We start from the raw sequence: 20,959 nt of genomic DNA, 5'->3' as shown, positions 1-20,959 counted from the left end.
TGCCGTATTTGACCGATGCGGAAGCGTTTTCGCTCTGCGATTCAACAACGATCACGACAAAATCCTGTACAAAAAACAATCTAAACTTGCTTCAAAACCTTGCCTTGTCAGCGATGAGTGAGCAACCAACTGGAAATCCTGTCCAAGTTAAGAGGCCAACAATCATACGTGCTGGATCAAAATCTGGTAAATTTAATAAAATTATTATTATGATTTGGTTGATCGGTCAAAAAGTAAACTACTTCAACGTGGACGCTCCTTTTTGATGATAAACATTGAGTGTTGTTATTATTTTACGTCTATTTCCGACATATCAACATTTAGGGAAACTACGTTTCAATAATCAGATGACGTAATTCACTTAAGTTCAACTTTTCAAACAGCTTGAGACCTTACCCTATATAAATAGAAGCTATTTACTATATTACTATTACTAAGTTTGTTTGTAAAATTAAAGAAGATGACAGCTACTTTTTAAATTTTGGTTGGTAATTCATCTCCAACCACCCAAGGCCCAGCCAGCTACCAAAAAACAAATATTTAATAAATGAATTTAATTGAATTTAATCAAGTTTAGGGGTAGCGCACTTTTGAAGCAATACATTTGTAGTTTTACATGTTGTAAACTTGTATCCATGCTGTACCCTGTACATTGTGAAAAATATTATCTTTTTCCTCTTGAAATTCAAGTTGAATGTGTAAATCATGTTGATCCGATTTCCCCTTTTTCCACTTATTTCGATCAAAAATAGCTCATATTAACCCAAGAATATGTTTTTGGTTGTAATGAGCAAAAAGTAGCAATTAGTGTTTTGTATTTTTTGCTCAAAGTCATAGTCAAAGTTATAGCAAACCTCCCTGATAAAAAGCTAGTTGTGATAACGTACAAACCCTTCTCCCGGCGGCTTAAGGAGGGTTAGTTGCGATAAAGTAACCCTCCTCCTGACGTCCTCCCAACGGCGGGAGGAGTGTTACGTAGGGTGTCGTGGCCGAGTGGATAAGAACACCGAACTCAAGCTCTGGTGCTTCTGTTCAGCAGAGTGTGGGTTCGAATCCCGGTCGTGACACTTGTGTCCCTGAGCAAGACACTTAACTATAATTGCTTCTCTCCACCCAGGGGTAAATGGGTACCTGTGAGGGCAGAGATGGTTCTGTGATTGATTTAGCCGAGTAGCGCATATTAATGTTGCACAATCTGCATACCAGGGAGCTGAGATGGTTTAAGGAGTGAATTAAGGCCCAGTGACCAGGGGTAATAATGTGAAGCACTTTGGGACGCCCTCCGGGTGTGAAAAGCGCTGTATAAAAACGGGTTATTATTATTATTATTACGTTATCCCGACAGCGGGAGGAGTGTTACGTTATCGCAACTAGTAAAATGCATGACATGAAGTTTTTTGGCTGGGCCCAGTTTTCTTATGAGTTTGTTGTTTTCTTTTTGTGTGTGTTAACACCCCCACCCCATTTGGTTTGCATGCGCAGTATTGATTAAACATTAGTTTCATATGCATGTGTAGGATCTACTAACACTGATGAGGAAATTTCTAACCAGAGCTCTAACTCAGCACCTGAGGGAGATCCAATTTTGCAGCCTGCTGATAACAGGTACATAGTTCAAGTTTGTGCGACTCCTCAAAAAGTAAACACTAGGCTCTATTCCTTCTTTGTAGAAACAGTCAGGTTATCTCTGTGGTTTCCTCCCTACCTTTCGCGTTTGTATTTTGTAGACCCAGTTGAATTTGCAGACTGAAGCTCCCCACAGAAGTGGATATAAACAATACAATGGTCAAGTAAAAGTTTTGAGCTAAGAGACCTGGTCCAATGTTTTTTTCACAGAAAAAGTAGTACTAAGCACCAGAACAGTATGCTTACTATAATATGGTTACCTGACCAACCATTGTGGCATGTTTAATCTACCATTTGTGACTATCCTGCTCATTTCCGCTTAAAGCAGAAAAGTATTTTTGTTTAGCTCTTAAATTGGCTCTATGAAATTGGACCCTGGACCCAAGTTCATAGAACTACCCTTTCTTGCACATAATTACATATAACAATCAAAGTTGCTCTCCGCTTTGAATAATCAAACTATCACAGCAATGCCATCTGAATGTTCTCTAGTACAAAAATATACACACACAATTACCGCATTGTCTATTTACATGTTTGTTTTGTTCGTTAGGCTCCTTCATTTTGTGAATTTAAACAGTAGCCTACTCTTTAACAACTTACAAACGTTTGCTTTTAACATTATTTTGGGAGGAATCCCCAAATTACCTTAGAATTTGCAGATGTTTTCCGTTGTTTCCTTCTAAAACCTTTGTATTTAAAAGTAGCATGTTGATGCAGCCAATGTTACCAATGTACTTGCATGAAGGGGGCTATTCAGAAAAACCATTGGTAACAGAAGTGTAATTCATTTTTTTTGTTTTTGACAGGTTCCTGTATTTTTTTTGTGAATTGACAAATTTGCATTTTTTGTTTTAGTGTAAAAAACTCTTGCTGAAAGCCTAGAGAAGCTGTTGAATGTAATGAGCTTGGATAGAGATAATCTAAACATCTTAATTCATTTGAGGCATCACTTTGTCAATCAGGATATACATTGTACGTATGTATTGAATAGTCAGTCAATACTTTTTAAATCTGAATTTGGGGCGTGTCATTGGGTCAAACCAAAAGCAAAAACAAATCCAAATATTTTACAGTGGTTTTCAGAATGGCCCCTAAATGAACATCTTTTTCTTGCAGAATATTGCTTGTGTCTTTGCATATATAGCGTATGAAGATGCTGAGACATTTTGAAGAACGCACTTTGGGTTTAACTGAGAGTGCAATGCATACTTCATAATCTCCTCTCTTGTAAACCTTTGTCATGATGCCACTATCTTGGTCACATTCCCTGTCTTCACCATGTTCAGTTATAAGTAATGAATACTATTTTTAGCTTTATCAAAAAGACATCAGGCTACCAAGACATCAGGCTACCACTAACCAGTCTAGGTCTTATTTCATTTATTTGAATGGCAACACACAGAATGGCATAATAAACATAATATGAAGGTCTAAAAATGTAGAGATAAATTTAGAATATATTTGTTCATTTCTGAATTGTTTTTAAAAAATTAACAAATTAACATTCTCCTGAAGACGATCAGAGCATACTGTTTAAAATGTTGAGTCGTTAACCACTGGTTCTTTTCAGAACGAGATAAAAGAGATGCATTCACTTAGTTACAAATTAACATTGGGTAAGGTTGGTGATTGCTGTAGGATAGGTTTGACCTGTATATTTCTAATTTTATTTTTTTTTTAAATTTGTTTCCACAGTGATGTTGTGATTCGACGCCAGCCTCCAGCAAGACCATCCGCCGGTAATGTTTCCTCCTTCATCATGCGCCTCGGGATACCATTAGATGGTGCAATCTATTAAAGTGCATGATGTTTCCAGAGCTGCCACCTCTCCCTGATTCTGCAGAAAGTTCCTTAAAAATAAAGCAATCTTTCCATGTTCTGAGGAGTGAATTTGAAAATCTCCCTAATATGGAAACTTTTTCCCTATTATGTTGAATGAAATTATAAATATCTCCCTGATTATTGTACACAGTCTCCCTGATAACACGATGCATAAAAATTGGCAGCTCGGTGTTATTATTATCCACACTTCTTGGAAGAAGTTGAGGTCACCTTTTCAGAGAGCAATAAACAGATTATTAATTTTGGTTTTACCCATATACATGTATGTGTATACACCGATGTGTGTTAGCACAGCATACTCAGTACTTTCCACAAGCTCTGTGTAAAAAAATCACAGGCAATACTGGGGTGGGATCCTAAATAAACAGATTGTTGTTTATGGTCTAACCTCCTTAGTCCATGTAAAAAATAAAAAGTAAAATTCTGTAAAGACACTGGACACTATTGGTAATTGTCACATACCTGAAACCTGTAAAAATGTGAGCTAAATAGGTCGTCGAAGTTGCGAGATAATAATGAAAGAAAAAAACGCACCCTTGTCACACGAAGTTGTGTGCTTTTAGATGGTTGATTTTCGCGACCTCAAATTCTAAATCTGAGGTCTCAAAATCAAATTCGTGGAAATTTACTTCTTTCTCTAAAACTATGTCCCTTAGAGGGAGCCGTTTTTTACAATGTTTTATACTATCAACCTCTCCCCTTTACTCATCACCAAGTAAGGTTTTATGCTATTAATTATTTTGAATTACCAATAGTGTCCAGTGTCTTTAAAGGTAGGGAGCTGCACATTTCCAGGACAGTGCCTACTAGGACATGGCCTCAGCCAAGGTTTTAGCCAGGACTTAATAAAAGGGTGTACAAATTGTTCACTTTCCTTACGTCTACATAAAGGACAAGACACCCTCTGGCTATGCTTTGACCTCAGCATTTCCCATTATTTCAAGAAATAATGGAAGCAAAATTGGAAACATCTCTCAAGCGCTGTATTCGTTATTTGATTTACTATTGAATTGGCCATCCCCTTGTACAGGCCCGGGAAGACCTCCAGTCCAAGTCAAACCTCGACCAGCAAGTGTTCACTTGAAACCTGAGGTCAAGAGAAGCACCAGACCAGCCAGCGTACATCTCCCGCTGTCCCAGGCGCCTAGCATCAAGGATAAACCATCCACTGGAAGCACAACCCAGAAAAAGTATGACCGGAAATAGATTTAAAGACTCCTAATTTTGAGCCCAATTTTAATAGAGCTGCTTAAAAGCAAGCACAACCAAATGTTGCTTATAGAATAAGGTTACCAGCCAAACTAACATGTCACACGTACAATTTTTGACTGGTAGAACCAAAACGAATATTCTTTATCTTTGATGTAAATTTAGCATCTATTAAATACATCATCTTCTTAAACGTAGATGGTGTAACCTAAATTATTGAATATATGTTTACATTATTGATTATTATAGAAGATCCTAGAAATTTTGAACAGTAATGTGTAACATATATATATCAAATGAGAAAATAGAATTAGCAGTTGCAAACTGCTTATCAACCAAAATGACATATGGTATATATGCAAATAAAAATAACAAATGGCCTGACAATTTGTCCCCTAGCAGACTCTTTCTCAAATGCTAAAATATCATATGATTTAATTCCACCACCAGACGACCTGAAATAACCATCATCTCTGCCAGACCACTCAGTGAGGTCGGTGGGTTCTCTAAAGACACATCTTGCTCAGTCCCTTCACCCGCCCTGAAAACCCCAGCAGCTCCCAAAGAGCCACCTGCTGTAGACAGTACCTCAAATCATCCTGTTGCGGCTCCAAGACGTGCTGCAAACTTGGATGTAGAAGCTTTGGGATCTAACCCACTGTCGGTAGAAAACAGATCAGGTCAGTTTAATCAAGTGCTGTGCTTCGCTCGGCCCCAGCGGCCTGTCTATCCAGGACCGCTGGGATGGGCTAATCGCATGCACAGGTTCTTGTTCATGCGTACAGTGCATAGAAATATGGCGCAGTGTGAGTGTGATGCATGATGGGACTGCGCATTATTAAACCAATGACAGTGCATGATACGTTTGCCCATCCAAGCGCCTTTGGTTAAAGCAAGGCGCTGGGGACAAGCGAAGTGCTGTGCTCCAAAGTTTTGGTTAAAATGCTACGAGTTAAAAAAATAAATAAAAAAATAAGCATACAGTGCATGGGCTTTAGCTTTAAAATAACAAAAGGGAGATGAGAAACTATCAAGAGAAAACCATCTGGTAGAAAACATTTCAAAGACCTTGTTTCAATTGAGCATGCTTTGGCCAAACATCCACAAATTTAGGTCTAGGGGTGGATTTCACAAAGAGGTGAGATTCGTCTTATCTCGAGTTAAGGATGAGTTACTTGTCCTAACTTGTGTTGTAGGACTAGCCTTAAAGGAACACGTTGCCTTGGATTGGTCGAGTTGTTCTTTGAAAAGCTTTTGTAGCCGTTTGTTATAAAATGCATACATGTACATGTATGGGTAGAAAGATGTTGTAAAAGTAGAATACAATGATCCACACAAACATGCCTCGAAATTGCACGGTTTTCCTTTTACTTTGTGAACTAACAGGGACGGCCATTTATGGGAGTCAAAAATTTGACTCCCATATATGGCCTACCGTGTTTGTCGACGAGGTAAAAGGAAAACCAGGCAATTTCAAGTGATACTTGTGTGGATCAAGATATTCTACTTTTAAAATATCTTTCTAATCATATGCATTTTATAACAAACCCTTTTCAAAGACCAACTCGACCGATCCAAGGCAATGTGTTCCTTTAAGTTTTCAATAACTCGAAGGCCTAAGTTAGGACAATACTTGAAATCGACCCTAGAAAAGATCCTGGGGAGAACCTTGTAGTATACATAGAAGAGGATGTATCAGTGGCTTGTAGTTGCATGCATTGCATCCTAAATGTTTGAGTTATGTCATAACAGTGTGATAGCATTAAAATTAATGTTCTTTTCAATGGGAGTTGCCTGCATAAAGGAATTTTTAGTTTGAGCTGTCGGCTTTCTTTTGTGAGAAAACAATTGCAAACTGCTTACCAACCGGAAGGACCTATGGTATAAATGTAAAAAATAGTTAATGGCCTGATGTTTTTGACCCTAGCAGAGGCTTTCTCGAATGCTTTTTGACGAGAAAGACTCTGCTAACTTCAGGACATTAACTATTTTTTACAGCTTTCTTTTGTGTGTACGTTTGATATGTTGTAAGCATGCTGTTGTACGCCCTGTGTTTATGATTTTCTTTTCCTTTCACTGTTAACCTCTCAGAGCCACCTGGTGTTACTGGTGCAACCAACATGTCTGGTCCACCCCCACCACTCCCATCAAACAGGCCGAAAGGCCCCTATGTCCCCCCTCCCCTGCCAAGCTCAAGGCCCAAAGCAGCGTACGTTCATCCTGGGTCGGTGTCCTCTAGTTCAATTACAGAAGGGGGCTCCAATAATCCTGATCCCAGTCAGCCGAGGTCTGAAACATTGGCTAAGCCAAGGCTTCAGAGAGTCAAATCAGGCCCTGAGGAAGTACCCCATGGTAGTAGCCAGGCAGTTCCGAGCCGACCTCCACAACCTGTGAATCATACCTCGGTTCAGTCATCAAAGCCTGTTGTACCCAACAGTGAAAAGCCTGTGAAAGTGCTTCCCCCTGTACCAGTTGCTCCTAAACTTGAGCCTGTAAACAAACCCCATGAGGTATCAGCAGTGCCTAGCCAGCCAGGAGTGAGTCAGTTCAAATCGCATGTGCCCAATCTATCTGTTCGTCCAAAACCCGCGGAGAAACCAGCTGTGCCCCAACAACCTGTGGTGGCTCTGAAGCCTGCAGAAAAACCTTCACTACCTCATCCCATTGCACCTCCCAAACCGTCACAGCGATCTGTGAACAATTCAGAGGCTTCTACTGACAACCAACCTACTGCAGATTCACATAAACACTCTGAGAGTCAACCCCCAAGACCAACCATGCCTCTCAAACCCCCCTCCGCTGGAAACAAGTATTCCAGATCGGACATACTGTCCTTGTTCGACAACACTTTTCAAAAGAATTCCAAACCAGAGAACAAAACTACTAGTGGTGCTGCTGCAAAAAATGCAAACACTGAGAGTGCCCTCAAGTTTGGCGGTCTGGCTGCAAATGCAGCTGCCTCTGATGGAACTAGATCAAAGAATGAGGTGCAGGCATTTCAGTATGCTGGTGCAGTTGCGCAGAACACAACAGCCGAGGACGTGAATAACATTGGCGGAGCTATGGAAGAGTTGAGGAAATCTGAAGATGGTCACAAGGCTGTGAGCTCCTTCTCACGCATCGCCAAGAGCACAGCATCTGATGTTAGATCATCCGACTCGTCATCTGGTGACCTCAAATGGCAGGTAGCCAGCTCAGCTGCAAAGAACGTCACCGCTGACGATGCTAAGAACGTAGGCAAGGCTGGTATGGCCATGGCAAAATCGGAGCAAGGGCGCAAAGCAGCCTCGTCGATCTTCAGTATCGCCAAATCAAGTATGAACCAAGTGAACGAATCGCAAAAAAATTCTGCTGCGCAAAACCCTTCCGCAAGGGCACGACCCAAAAACCAGGGGCAGCAAGGCGGGTCTGGATTCAGCATGAACAGCCTGATGGGTCTTATGCCACCTCCTAAGACACCTGTGCAACCAACGCCAAAGCCAGCCACAGCAGGCGGGCATAGACCAGCACCAGTGCCAAAGTTTAAGATCTCAACTGAGCTAGTAAAGGCAGAAGGTGGGCCTCGCTCCAAACCAACTATCATCAGACCAGGAGCTGACAAGCCAGTGTCCAAACCCAACAGTCGGACCAGTTCACCTGATGTCAAACGCAAGGTGCCACCACCCAGGGTGAGTTTTGCCATTGACCAAGTTTGCCTTAACAAAAATGTTCACAGTTATAAATAAACTGGGCAAATGTGGCGCATAGTTACATAGTCCTTTCTTCCTTGAACATCAAGTTAACAGTCTTGGGAACCCAAGACTTCCCAATAGTTGCCTTCATACTCTGTAGATCCTGTTTTAACAAAATTGAAACCTTCTGCATGTAATGCTTAAAATGTTTTTGTTACTACATCGCCATGAAAAAACATGAGGGTTAGGGCCACAACTTTTTCTCTAATGGTCACAGATGAATTTGACCCCCGGTGTGTATCTCCCATACAGTTTAATTATTACAGGCTGAAGGAAGGTGATTATAAAATTCAGATGGATTTATAAACAATTCGCCACACGGGGAGGTAGGATCTCCAGGGGTACAGAATCTCCTGCCACACCGGCAAAGCAAGAACCATAAAAAAACAAAAATCTTGATATCGGGAAACAACCATGACGATATATAGAACAGCAAAATAATGTTAAAATCACAGTGCTAACATGATGTTTTATTCTTCACTAAGCCCTCCGCTGGACCAGGGAAGACTAAAGGCGCTGCCCCGACCAGACCCAACGCCCCAAGTAACCAGTTGAAGTCCTCCTCCTCCAGCCAGAAACCCAAGAGGAAGGCCCCTGTCAAGCCACAAGGCAAGAAACCCTCCCCGTCTGACACACTTCCACCAAGACCAGGACCTGGCCATCCACTCTATAACAAATACATGGTAGGTAAACATGGTAAACGGTTTACTTGACCGTACACGGTAAAGTGATTACCTGACGTCGGTAAACGGTTAATGGTAAACGTTTTACTTGACTGTACATGGTTGAAGTGATTACCTGACATCACCAGGGCCCAATTTCATGGCTCTGCTTACCATAAGCAAAGAGTCAGCGCTTGTGGAAGCACGGATTTCCGCACTTATTCGACTTCACAGGTTAGTAGGGAAGTTTGGCTTGTGCCCATGCGAACTTCATGTTACTAGACATTCTTCACTCACACGGCTAGCTCAGAATGGTGATCATAAAGCGAAGATGTTGGCGTTACCGCAGAGCCATTAAATTGACCCTCGTTAACCTTACAGATCAGTGACCCACCTCACTGTACAATACAAGCTAAATAGAAAGTTGTTATTATTTTTTGTGTAACTGCTTTACTTTTTGATTATTTCTTCCTGGTAGGTTTCAGAACCTCATGGGATTGCCTTGTACGATTACAAACCAATCCAACCGGATGAACTAGGATTTAAGGTAAAAAGTTTATGGAATTTACATCTGCAGAATTAATTTTTTTAAAATAGTTTTTCAAATGAATATCTAATAGATGTTAAATGATGTTGATGGAAAAGCAAACATATATTATTCTACTACATGATCTATACTTAGTATGTTAGTATTTGTCAAAGCCTTTTCAGCATCTGGACAAGGTGAGAAGACAATGAAGAAATTTGAGTTTTAGATATTGGAGGAAAACCCCAGAAAATTATTCCAGGGAAAAAACCCACACAGTCAGGTAAGGACTGAAAAACCCAATCCACATAGTGCCCTCGGTGGGATTAGAACTGGGGTCCCAGAGATGGAAGGCGAAGCAAGACACTACTGCATTAACCTATTCTCCATATACTATATATCTTCAAATAAGTCCCTTCTGACTCCCACAGTTATCAAAACCAAGTCGTACGGTTCCCGTTCTTTCTAATATGCAGCTGTTCAGTTATGGAACAGCCTTCCAGAGGTTGTTAAACAGGCTGACACATCAGAACAATTCAAAACCCAGTTAAAAAATATATCTGTTTACTTTGTACAATAGTTGTTGATTTCCTTTTCAATTCAATTCACTTTATTATCCACGATGGGAAATTCATTTCGGCCTTTTATACAACAAATTTACACAATTTTACAGCGCATAGGGACCTCACGGTTGTATGCGCTATATAAGAATGGTTTTATTATTGTTATTATTATTAAAGTACTCTCCCCGAGTTTGGTGAAAAAAATCCACAGCCATATTTCTTGAGTGTTATTCAAACTCACAACCTTTGCCATTCTAGAGCAGACATTATACCCCAAGACCTCAGAGAATGCTTGGTTGCTAGAGGCAGTTCAAATCCTATATTTTAGCAGTGGGTAGGGCAACAATTTAATAGGTGTTAAATTCGCATTGGGGGATAAAGAACAATAATTGGTGTTACCCACACATCAGTGTATTGGTAAAATCAAATAATAATATAATGATTGAATATTCAACCTAAAAGTAATATTACTAACTGACTAATAAATATTTTGATGGCCACCATTGATTGTGCATTGTAGTTTGTCATCATTAAGGTGTCATGGCCAAACAGTTTACTGGAGTTGCTTCAAGCTCTGCTTTTGTCATGAGTGTGGGTTTGAGTCCTATTTAAGGAACTTCAAGTGTCTTTGAGCAAGACACTTGACAGTAATTGTAATTGCTTTGTCCTTTGAATGGGATATGAAGCAGAAGGTGCCATGTGCTGGGTAATGCACATTAGGGATCATTATCAATTTGAAAACACTTTGAGAAAGGATTCACTTCGGTGTTTCTGGCATTGTTGGTTGGAGATTGCACAACTTCATCTTGTAAACCCTCACAAGGTGCTACATTAAAGACAACATTTATCTTTCCCTGAACGCATTTTGACAGCTATCACCATTTCTAAACAAAACATTCAAAAAGGTTGGCATAATGCCCCAATAAATATATGCACAAAGTACATGTAACATTTAACTTTGTTTGTTTGTGGCTATTTGACATGACATAATTCCGGGATTCAGACAATAGTTAACTCTTAGTCTTTCATTCACTACCACTTAATCAATGGCAGATGTTTTACGAAAAAAATACCTTACTTTCTTGAACCTATGAACAAAAACAAATCTAAAATGTTCTGGTCAAATTGGACAAAAAAAGGTCCTGGATCTTTAATGTCGTGAATGTAAATAAAAATACAAATAGGCAAAAAACAGAAGTTGAAATTGGTGACTAAATTTGTGAACATTATTTTCCCCAAATTTTGTTGCGCAGACAAACGATATGATCCTCCTATTGAAGCGTATTGATGCTGATTGGCTGAAGGGTCGCTGCGGCAGTTCGGAAGGTCTGATCCCAGCAGCCTTCCTGAAAATCATCAAAGACATTCCACAGACGGGGAGTAAAGTACGTTATCTCTTTGCATGTTATGCTTCAGCCGGGCTGTTTCGTATTGTGTAGGTCTTTATCATTTAGGGGTGACAAATTGCAGCCATATTTTTTGTGGTATTACGGAAAGGTTTATTAATCTTAGATGGACGATTTCTCCAAGCTTAGTTTGCCCGTGGCATTCATTGTAAATCTTATTTATTTTGTCATGCATGTATCATAGAAATATAATGTACGGTCTTAAAGAAAAACTTGAAAACACCTGATTTCCCCATATTAATTGTTTGCTGTTTGCATATATTTTCATATAGATTTGTATTGCCCTTGCTCAGATTGTATCATCACAAACCGCTGTGATCTTGATGGATTGGCGGTACAGTAAATAATTTCCCTTGTATACACAGAAACAATGATTTGCTACTCAGTATTAGCATTCAGTTTGTACATAACAAGTTCAGTCTAAAATTGTTGCTATGCAAAGTTGCTGGACAAAATTGTTTTCTGCGGTATATACAAATATGTTGTATTATGTTGTATACAGAACATGTGCTGTATTGTCAATCAATATACCAATACAGCACATGAAAATCTGATTAATATTTTACATTACACTTCTTTACACAATCCAACCCTCCCACAGTCTAAATCTAATGAGCCGAATGCAGTAGCCGTTTTCAGCTTTGAGGGCGCAGCGTCTGATGAGCTACGATTTAATGAAGGAGATAACATCATACTGCTAGACAGAGTTGGGGACCAGTGGTTGAAAGGACAGTGCAAAGGATCTACGGGCATCTTCCCTGCTAACCACGTCAAAGTCATTGTAAGTGCTTTATTTAGGGAATAACTGTGTGATGACCCGGTCTTTACTGTGTGGTAATGACTGGGGTGGTGGATGGTTGCTGCTAATGTATCGAGCCAAGGTCACTACCATTGTTATCACTGTTATTGCCACTATTCAATACCTTTCAAAGAAAAACTGGTGAAAGTGATAAGAATTTGTGAAATGTTTTACATATTTTATACAAATGTTCAAAGGCCAGATATTCCTTAGGCTGATCGAATGTTGTGTGGCACCTCATTTCTTAAACATCTGTTCTTTTCCTTATTTTTCATCATCTATAAGGTGGATCTTCCGGCAAAGTCAACGAAAAGTGATGTTGTCAGGTATGTTCTTTTTCACATCATTAGTATTTAAAAGTATAAGTTCCTTCAGTATTGGATAATGATATTAATGTAGTCTTTAATTTAGCACACATATCCACCACTAAGTTGCTCAATTCACTTGTCTTAAGCACAGGTTATGAAGTGTTTATGATGGGACCGATTTTTCGTAGCACCTTACAAGGGTAAATTACAAGGTTCTGCGGCGCACTCAACAGCCACTGCCAGAAACACCAGGGTGAACCCCTTCTCTTAAGTGAACTGGGTTCTTTTTCGTGCATTACACAACACGTGGGACCAACATCAGCTTTACGACCAAGTGCATTGCTTTAGGACACAAGTGTCATGACTGGGACTCGAACCCACATTCTGCTGGTCAGAAACACTAGAAACACCAGAGTCCGATGTGCTTGACCGCTGGGCCATGACACGGCACAATCCACTATTTCAGGGGGTGGTGGAAAGAGGGGAAGCTACTACTTTTAGGTCTTCTTTCAATGCATTAATACTTATTTTTACTTGGTTGTTTGTTCTAATTGGTAGTAGTGGACCCAGATGCATAGCAAAGTACGATTACGACAGCGTTAATCCGAGCGATCTCGCATTCAAAGAGGGCTCTGTGATCAAGCTACTAGATAATGCGGGCCCTCAATGGCTGAAGGGACAACACAAAGGCAAGACTGGGATCTTCCCAGATTCATATGTTGACATCATTGAAGCTCTACCCTCTACCAAGAAATCAACCAGCGTCATGAACGGCAACTCAGGTAATAACACTGAAGTATAGCGCACGTATCTAATGATCTACCAACAAGGTACTTAGTATATACATTTTTGTTCAGAAAGATAGGTTATGAAATTCTGAGAACCAATTATGTAGCACCTTCTAAGGTTTTTACAAGGTGCTATGGCCCTTCAGCAGCCACTGCCAGAAACACCGGGGCAAACCCCTTATCCTAGCGATAAGTGTTACTGGGATATTTTTGTGCAGTACACCACACACGGGACCAACAGCTTTACGTCCCATTAGCTGTGTCTCGGATCAATGCACAGTGGACAATATTTTTTAATCTGTGCTGGGCGGCACAATGTATTTTGCTCAGAGTGCTGGGCGAAGATTGTGAGTCCTGGGCAGGTCCGCCCAGCGCCGCCCACTGTGGCAACAGCGCTGAACACAAAACTGTATTTGATCTTGGAGCCCCTCTTTAATGCACTGAATTTCCTTCAGTCATTTTAAAGGCAGTGGATACTATTGGTAATTACTTAAAATAGTTATTAGCATAAAACCTCACTTGGTAACGAGTAATGGGGAGAGGTTGATAGTATAAAACATTGTGAGAAACGGCTCCCTCCGAAGTGACTTAGTTTTCAAGAAAGAAGTAATTTTTCACGAATTCATCTGAAAGCGCACAAAGTCGTGCGACAAGGGTGTTTTTTTCTATCATTATTATCTCGCAACTTCGACGACCAGTTGAGCCCAAATTTTCACAGGTTTGTTGTTTTATGCGTATATTGAGATACACCAAGTGAGAAGACTAGTCTTTGACAATTACCAATAGTGTCCAGTGTCTTTAATGCTTTGAAGTTCCTTCATTCATTTTAAATTCAGTTCACAGTCAAGGAAAAGAATGATGCATGGCTACAAACATGCTCGCATCATTCAAAAGACTTTGCAAAAGACAAAGCTTTCTATGTCAACAGTTATTGACCTCTACACACAGGCACTATTTTGTTTGTTCGATATTTATTTTTAGAGGAAGGAGAAAAGTCAATTTGCTGTTTGAGTTAATGCATTTTCTGTGTACACATGGTTTGGAAGTATAAACACAACCTCAATAGAGTTATTGGATAGGATCTTTGTTCACTCTAAAAGTGTCCAATGCTACATTGTAATTTAACTCTCAAACTGTTGGGGTTCATAATATGGTGTTATGGCTGGCCTTCAAGACAGTGGACACTATTGGTAATTGTCAAAGACTAGTCTTCTCACTTGGTGTATCTCAGCATATGCATAAAATAATAAACCTGTGAACATTTGAGCTCAAATCAGTTGTCAAAGTTGCAAGATAATATTGAAGAAAAAAAACACCCTTGTCACACGAAGTAGTGTGCTTTCAGATGCTTGATTTCAAGACCTTAAATTCTCAAAATCAAGTTCGTGGAAAGTTACTTCTGTCTTGAAAACTACATTACTTCAGAGGGAGCCGTTTCTCACAATGTGTTATGCTATCAACCTCTCCCCATTACTAATAATCAAGAAAGGTTTAATGCTAATAATTATTTCGAGTAGTTACCATTAGTGTCCACTGCCTTTACAAGTCGAAGTGTAATTCATTGAGTCCTTAATAGTAATAGTAATACGTATGAATTGTACAGCGTCTAACATCAAACCAGTCACAGAGAGCGCTTTACAATATCAAAAAGAGTCAGAAGCATCGGAAACTAAACCAACATTATAGCACAGGTCTGTATGCTTCGTTTTTGAAAGGGCAATGGCACCAAGGCATTTTCTCTCTGTGGTATGTAACCCCTAGACTAATTTGACCGACTTTTCATTCTGGCAGGGAACGTAGCTACCGCTCTGTATGACTTTGAAGCCGCCGAAAGCAACGAGATAAGTTTAAAGGTGAGTTAAAACGTCCCAAAGGAGCAAAGAAAACCAATGTTCTTAACCTTGATTCAATTATTACATTTGATTACATTGTTGTTTTCTAGCGTATGCCATCTCAGATTGCGATGAAATATTCAAACTTGGTTCGCTTTGAGACGTTCTTCTAGTGTATAAAAGCGCTATACAAATACATGTAATTATTATTATTATTATTATTACAATCTCAAGTATATGTCGCTATTTTTACATGAATAGGAAGGCGATCGGATCACCCTTCTTGGGCAAGTCAACGCTGAGTGGCTTCATGGGGAGGTCAGAGGATACAAGGGGAACTTCCCTTCAGGATTTGTGGATCACATCCCGGCCAATCTACCTGCATTCACTGATAGTCCATCAGAGGTAATGTACCCAACTATCCCACCTTACGAGATTTTATCTCCACTATGTAAAGTTACAAATCCTACTCATGTACATGTTGTTACTGCAAACCATACTAGATTGTATCCCCACCATGCAAAGTTTCAAATCCTACTCATGTACATGGTGTTAATGCAAACCTTACTAGATTGTATTCCCACCATGCAAATCCTACTCATGTACATGGTGTTAATGCAAACCTTACTAGATTGTATCTCTACCATGCAAAGTTTGAAATCCTACTCATGTACATGGTGTTACCGCAAACCATACTAGATTGTATCCCCGCCATGCAAAGTTTCAAATCCTACTCATTACATTCTGTTATCACAAACGTTATGATAAAACTAGATTATATCTCTACCATACAAATTATACTTATCTCCAGTCTGACTGAGCTGAACAAAAATTGTATTTAAGGACTTTGGTCTATTTCGTTACAACCTCCCTTTTAAAGAAGTCTGGAGACATCTTTGTTAGAGCCCTTTTTTCCTGAACCCGAAGAAAGCAATGCGGACGCCGTGTACAGTTCTAAAAAGCTTCTAAACCATGCAAAGTTTTCCATTAACAAATACAAGCTTCTGAGTCTAATGTGTGTATGCATAGAGTTATATATAAGGACTAGAGGGCGCACTGGTGATGCTGCTTGTACAAACGCGACGGGACCGCAAGATGACAAGCGCGCCATTCTGTACGCGCGTTGAATATGAAATACACGTTTGAGTTTTTTTTATTGAACACTCACGCGATGCTGTTTGTTCAACTTACAAAATGGCCTCACAAACACACGCTCTGAGATGGCTGTTTTGTCAACTTAGAAAATGGCCGCATGCCGGGGCGCGTATAAAGGCCAGTGCACCCTCTAGTTCTTATAGTTAACTCTATGATTGTATGTGATCTGACAGATTGGCGAATGCATTGCAAAGTTTGACTTTGAGCCTGCTGCAGAGGGTGAGCTAGCCCTAAAGGTTGGTGATCGTATCACCCTTCTAGAGTACATCGGCGATGATTGGCTGAGAGGGCGCTTGGGTCTTAGGGATGGTATCTTCCCCAAGTCATTCGTGGACATTGTGGGGAAGCAGATGGGTAAGTTCTCATCAGTATCTCTCTCAATGACAAGAGGCCGCCTGTTTTTCTGGCAATTCACAAAAATCATAAACACGGGAACTCCATAGATGTTCCGACGTAATTCCGGTTAAACAAACAGCATAATACACTCTAGGCTTGGGCTACTAGTGCCTAGTCAAGTTGGGAATACCATTTTTCAACTACTCTGTTAATCCGGCCCTCAGGACTACTACAGAAATAGTGGTTCATCAATTGTGCACAAGAGTTTTTTTTCTCAAGAGGAAAAAGATCCGAGTTAAATAAATTTTAAAATGAGATGGAAGATATCTATGTTTTTATGAATGATCTCCAAATTGAAGACGACTTGAATGCGCAAGTCAGGTGCGATAAAGTGCAATAGAAGAACTGCATTTGTATTTGGATATATATTCTCAACGCTCTTGTTAGAACAAGCTCACAAGAAGAGAGAAGCCAATGAAGAAATTTCAGTGTTAGATATGGAGGGAAAACCCTAGAGAATTATTCCATGGAAAAAACATGCCCTCGATAGGATTAGAACCGGGGTCCCAGAGATGGAAGGCGAGGCAAGACACCACTACATCAACCTGACCGCCCTAAACAAACTGCAGATTATTGGTTTTTTTTTCAGATTTGGTCAACAAATAAAAATATACATTTTGTTTAATATACAGGTAATGCATCTGGCACAGCATTGAGCAATCCTACATGCAAGGCCTTGTATGACTTCTATGCTGAAGAGGCGGATGAGCTCACTATTGTGGTAAGATTATACTAAATCAAGATTATCTCATATAAAGACTATTTCTATACACGGTTATACCAGATTAGGAACATCCCAGGTCAAGATTGTAAAATATTAAGTTAAAATTATCCTAGACCAAGGTATTTCAAGAACCTATAGTTGTTATAGATTAAGACCATAATATATCAGATTAAGAATACTAAAGATTATACGTATAAGATCAAGAACATTCCAGATCTAGATTATATAAATATAAGATTAAGCTAAGATTACCCTGATGTTTTCATGAGATTCGCGTAAATCCGTTGTGCATGATTTTAAAAAAAATTGTCTCACTGAGACAAAAATTATTTTCACGAAATTGTTTTACTCATTTCTCAAAAACTGCAGCACCTAAGCAATGGATATTTCAAGGGAAACTTGCTACTTTCATTATCTTTAAATCGTGTAAGTTTAATGAAAATCTGTGGACATTGTGTTTTGTGTCCGACAAAAAGTACCCAGACCCTTCAATGAAAAATCACTTTTTTATTTGTTTATTCACAGAATGGCGATGTGATTGAGATCTTGGAGCATGTGAGTGCTGATTGGCTGAAGGGACGACTGAAAGGAAAGACGGGCAAGTTCCCCAAAGCATTCGTCGATATCAGATGATGTCATCATCTGAATCGTCATGGTTATGTACATTTTTTAATATGCAAAATAGCAATTTATTTATCATATATTTTTACCCCATTCCTGCTGAGTATTTTGTGATGAATAATTATCGTGCATGTTTCTGAAGAATAACCAGTAATACTTAAAAATACTAATTTACCAAGCAAGGTGTTAATTGTTTATTTATTTACTTTTTATGCACTGCGCGCAAACACTGTACTTACTTTATGAGTTTAAGTTTGGCACCTGTTACATTTTGACCCAATTTCTACTGCTTTAAGAATTGCTGCTTAGCAAAAGTTAGCAGGAAACCAGTCACTAAAATGATCATATGACATTGGCATCTTGGCTGGTAACCTGTTTCTGATTAGTAAATTTGTGCGCTTACGAAATTTGGCCCAGATGAAGCTGCAATTATCTTTGTCTACAACCCTGACTCTGTCAATAAAGCTCCTCATTGCACCAAAGCAGGAGCCAGGCTATTTTATTTTGCAGCCTTGGTCAGGTGATACATGTATTTTTTTTTAACTGCGGTTTTGGTTCGGGCTTTGGGCTCAGGCTCTGTCTGCCTTGTTAAAGCCCTGAAGGGAAAATGCATGTTTTCTACAAAACTGACGAAGGCTGAGCCAAAGCACGAGCAATGGTTTCGAAAAAGCGCTGTTGATTTGAACTTGAAGCTGACATAAAATGCTGCAGGCACTGAATTGCTGAAACGAACTTACACTGATCCCAAGCACTGCCTTTTGGTAAAAACTGCATGGCATGGGCTTTGATAAGGATACTCAACATTTAATGTAAAACAATTTATTACAATTAAGTATTACTTTAAATATAATATTAATAATAATAATAATAATTGTGAAAAGGCATTTGTAAAGCGCCTAATGCGAAAAGCCTCTAATGGCATAAAGAGAACAATCAAATATACGATGAGAGAAAAATACAAATACCAAATAAGCAAATTACAAAAAAGCAGCTTTAAACAAATGAGTTTTCCCATATAGATGACCACAAAATTATGTATCTCTGCAGAAAATGTTCAAAATGTATAAAAAAGAGGGAAAGTTTCTTGGGAAATACTGAGCACAACATGAAGTGTGCTTGCCAAACGCCATTCTAAGTAGTCCATACTTTGCTTAAAGGCAGTGGACACTATTGGTAATTATTCAAAACAATTATTAGCTTAAAACCTTTCGTGATAACAAGTAAACGGGGAGAGGTTGATAGGCCGTAATTTTCCACGAATTTGATTTCGAGACCTCAGATTTAGAATTTGAGGTCTCGAAATCAAGCATCTGAAAGCACACAACTTCGTGTGACAAGGGTGGGACAAGGGTGTTTTTTTCTTTTATTAATATCTCACAACTTTGATTGAGCTAAAATTTTCACAGGTTTGTTATTTTATGCACATGTTGAGATACACATGTACACCAACTGTGAAGACTAGTCTTTGACAATTACCAAAAGTGTTTAGTGTCTTTAACTTACATTGAGCAGAGAGCTATAGAATAAAAGTAAGATGTAAGCACTGAGCAGCATAATTTAGCTGAATTGTTTGTCTCGAAAGGGCTCCTATTTCTTTGCGCAATTTAAAGTGGAAGTACGGCCTAGTAACTACCAAACACAAAAGAAGAAAAGAAAATTTATGTCCAATTTGAAAGCCATTAAGCTGTCAGCACAAAGCAGTATAGTTAAGCTGAAAGGTTTGTCTCAAAATGGGCTCTTATTTAAGTGCGCCGTTTAATTTTAATTACATGATTAGTAACTACTGTACCAAACACAAAAGAAGAAAACAACTGTCTGAAAGGTCTGAAAGCTCCCTTGTTTAAGTTCATCCCAGCACTATTGCGTTATTATGTATTTTTGGTAAATTTGAAAGACAAAACACTGGAATGGTTTTTGCTGAACACAAACATGAAATGTAGTGTTAAAGACAAGAGAGTATCATTAAATTACATTACATTGATACTTTTTTCCTGTGTAGATACACAATGTCCCTGACGAACCACATTTTGTGGTTTATGTTTGTGTGTGTCCCCCCCCCCTCCTACGCTTTATGGTGAAGTTTCATAGTTTGGATGGACATGCCAAACTACACACTACACGCAAATGAACATAAAACATGGACATGTAAGCTTGCGAATGTTAGCAAATTTCACATGCTTGCTGAGTTCTTGGCTTCTATTTTCAGCAGAGCTTCTTTAGTGCGGAGCGCTGTTTTTCTTACAAAAAAAAAACACTGAGGGAATATACCTTTAAAATAACTACTTTGTCTTTGGAGGAGCTGACTTTAGCAAGCCTTTCTCCTGGGTTCCAATTTCAAAGAGCTAAGCCATGAACCATTTATACTAAACCAGATTTAGGTCACCAGCCAAAACACCATGCCACATATGTACAATTTGTGCTTGGTACCCTGCTCAGTTTTGCTTAGCGGAAATCCGGTAAGCCATACTTTCTGCTTCAGCAGCTGTGTGAAATTGGGTCATGAATGTTACCACAGGCAAAAAGTGATTCCAATCATGGAAGCATTGCTGGAGAAGTTGAGGCATACTGTAATTTAATTGCCCTTTCATGAATGTCATATGCTGGGGCGATTTACTGCACTGGGCCCAATTTCATAGAGCTGATCAAGCACACAAACATATGATTTTTTTTTTTTTTTGACCCATTACACTGATGTGTGTCAGCATTGTATACTCAGTGTTTACATAGATTGAAATTTAATAGATTGAAATTTGGATCTGGGATATGAG

The 20,959-nt window shown here is 39.3% G+C and overlaps 1 protein-coding gene across 1 annotated transcript; it reads left to right on the top strand.

Annotated features, from left to right (window-relative positions):
- Window positions 1-4: 4 nt before the first annotated feature.
- Window positions 5-19,102, top strand: LOC117293641 (protein app1-like). The gene is made up of 17 exons (XM_033776023.1): window positions 5-186; window positions 1,518-1,605; window positions 3,325-3,368; window positions 4,502-4,661; window positions 5,131-5,360; window positions 6,772-8,348; window positions 8,897-9,094; window positions 9,552-9,620; window positions 11,416-11,547; window positions 12,170-12,349; window positions 12,653-12,693; window positions 13,234-13,457; window positions 15,255-15,316; window positions 15,557-15,700; window positions 16,624-16,804; window positions 17,479-17,567; window positions 18,096-19,102. Exons 1-17 carry the CDS (start codon window positions 114-116, stop codon window positions 18,201-18,203), a joined length of 3,600 nt encoding a protein of 1,199 aa, XP_033631914.1. The 5' UTR covers window positions 5-113; the 3' UTR covers window positions 18,204-19,102.
- Window positions 19,103-20,959: the final 1,857 nt, after the last annotated feature.

The sequence above is a fragment of the Asterias rubens genome, chromosome 8 (genome assembly GCF_902459465.1).
Source record: "Asterias rubens chromosome 8, eAstRub1.3, whole genome shotgun sequence".
In the NCBI taxonomy this organism is placed as follows: Eukaryota; Metazoa; Echinodermata; class Asteroidea; order Forcipulatida; family Asteriidae; genus Asterias; species Asterias rubens.
The sequence above is the reverse complement of the archived record's forward strand: the minus strand, read 5'-3'. Positions and strand labels throughout refer to the sequence as shown.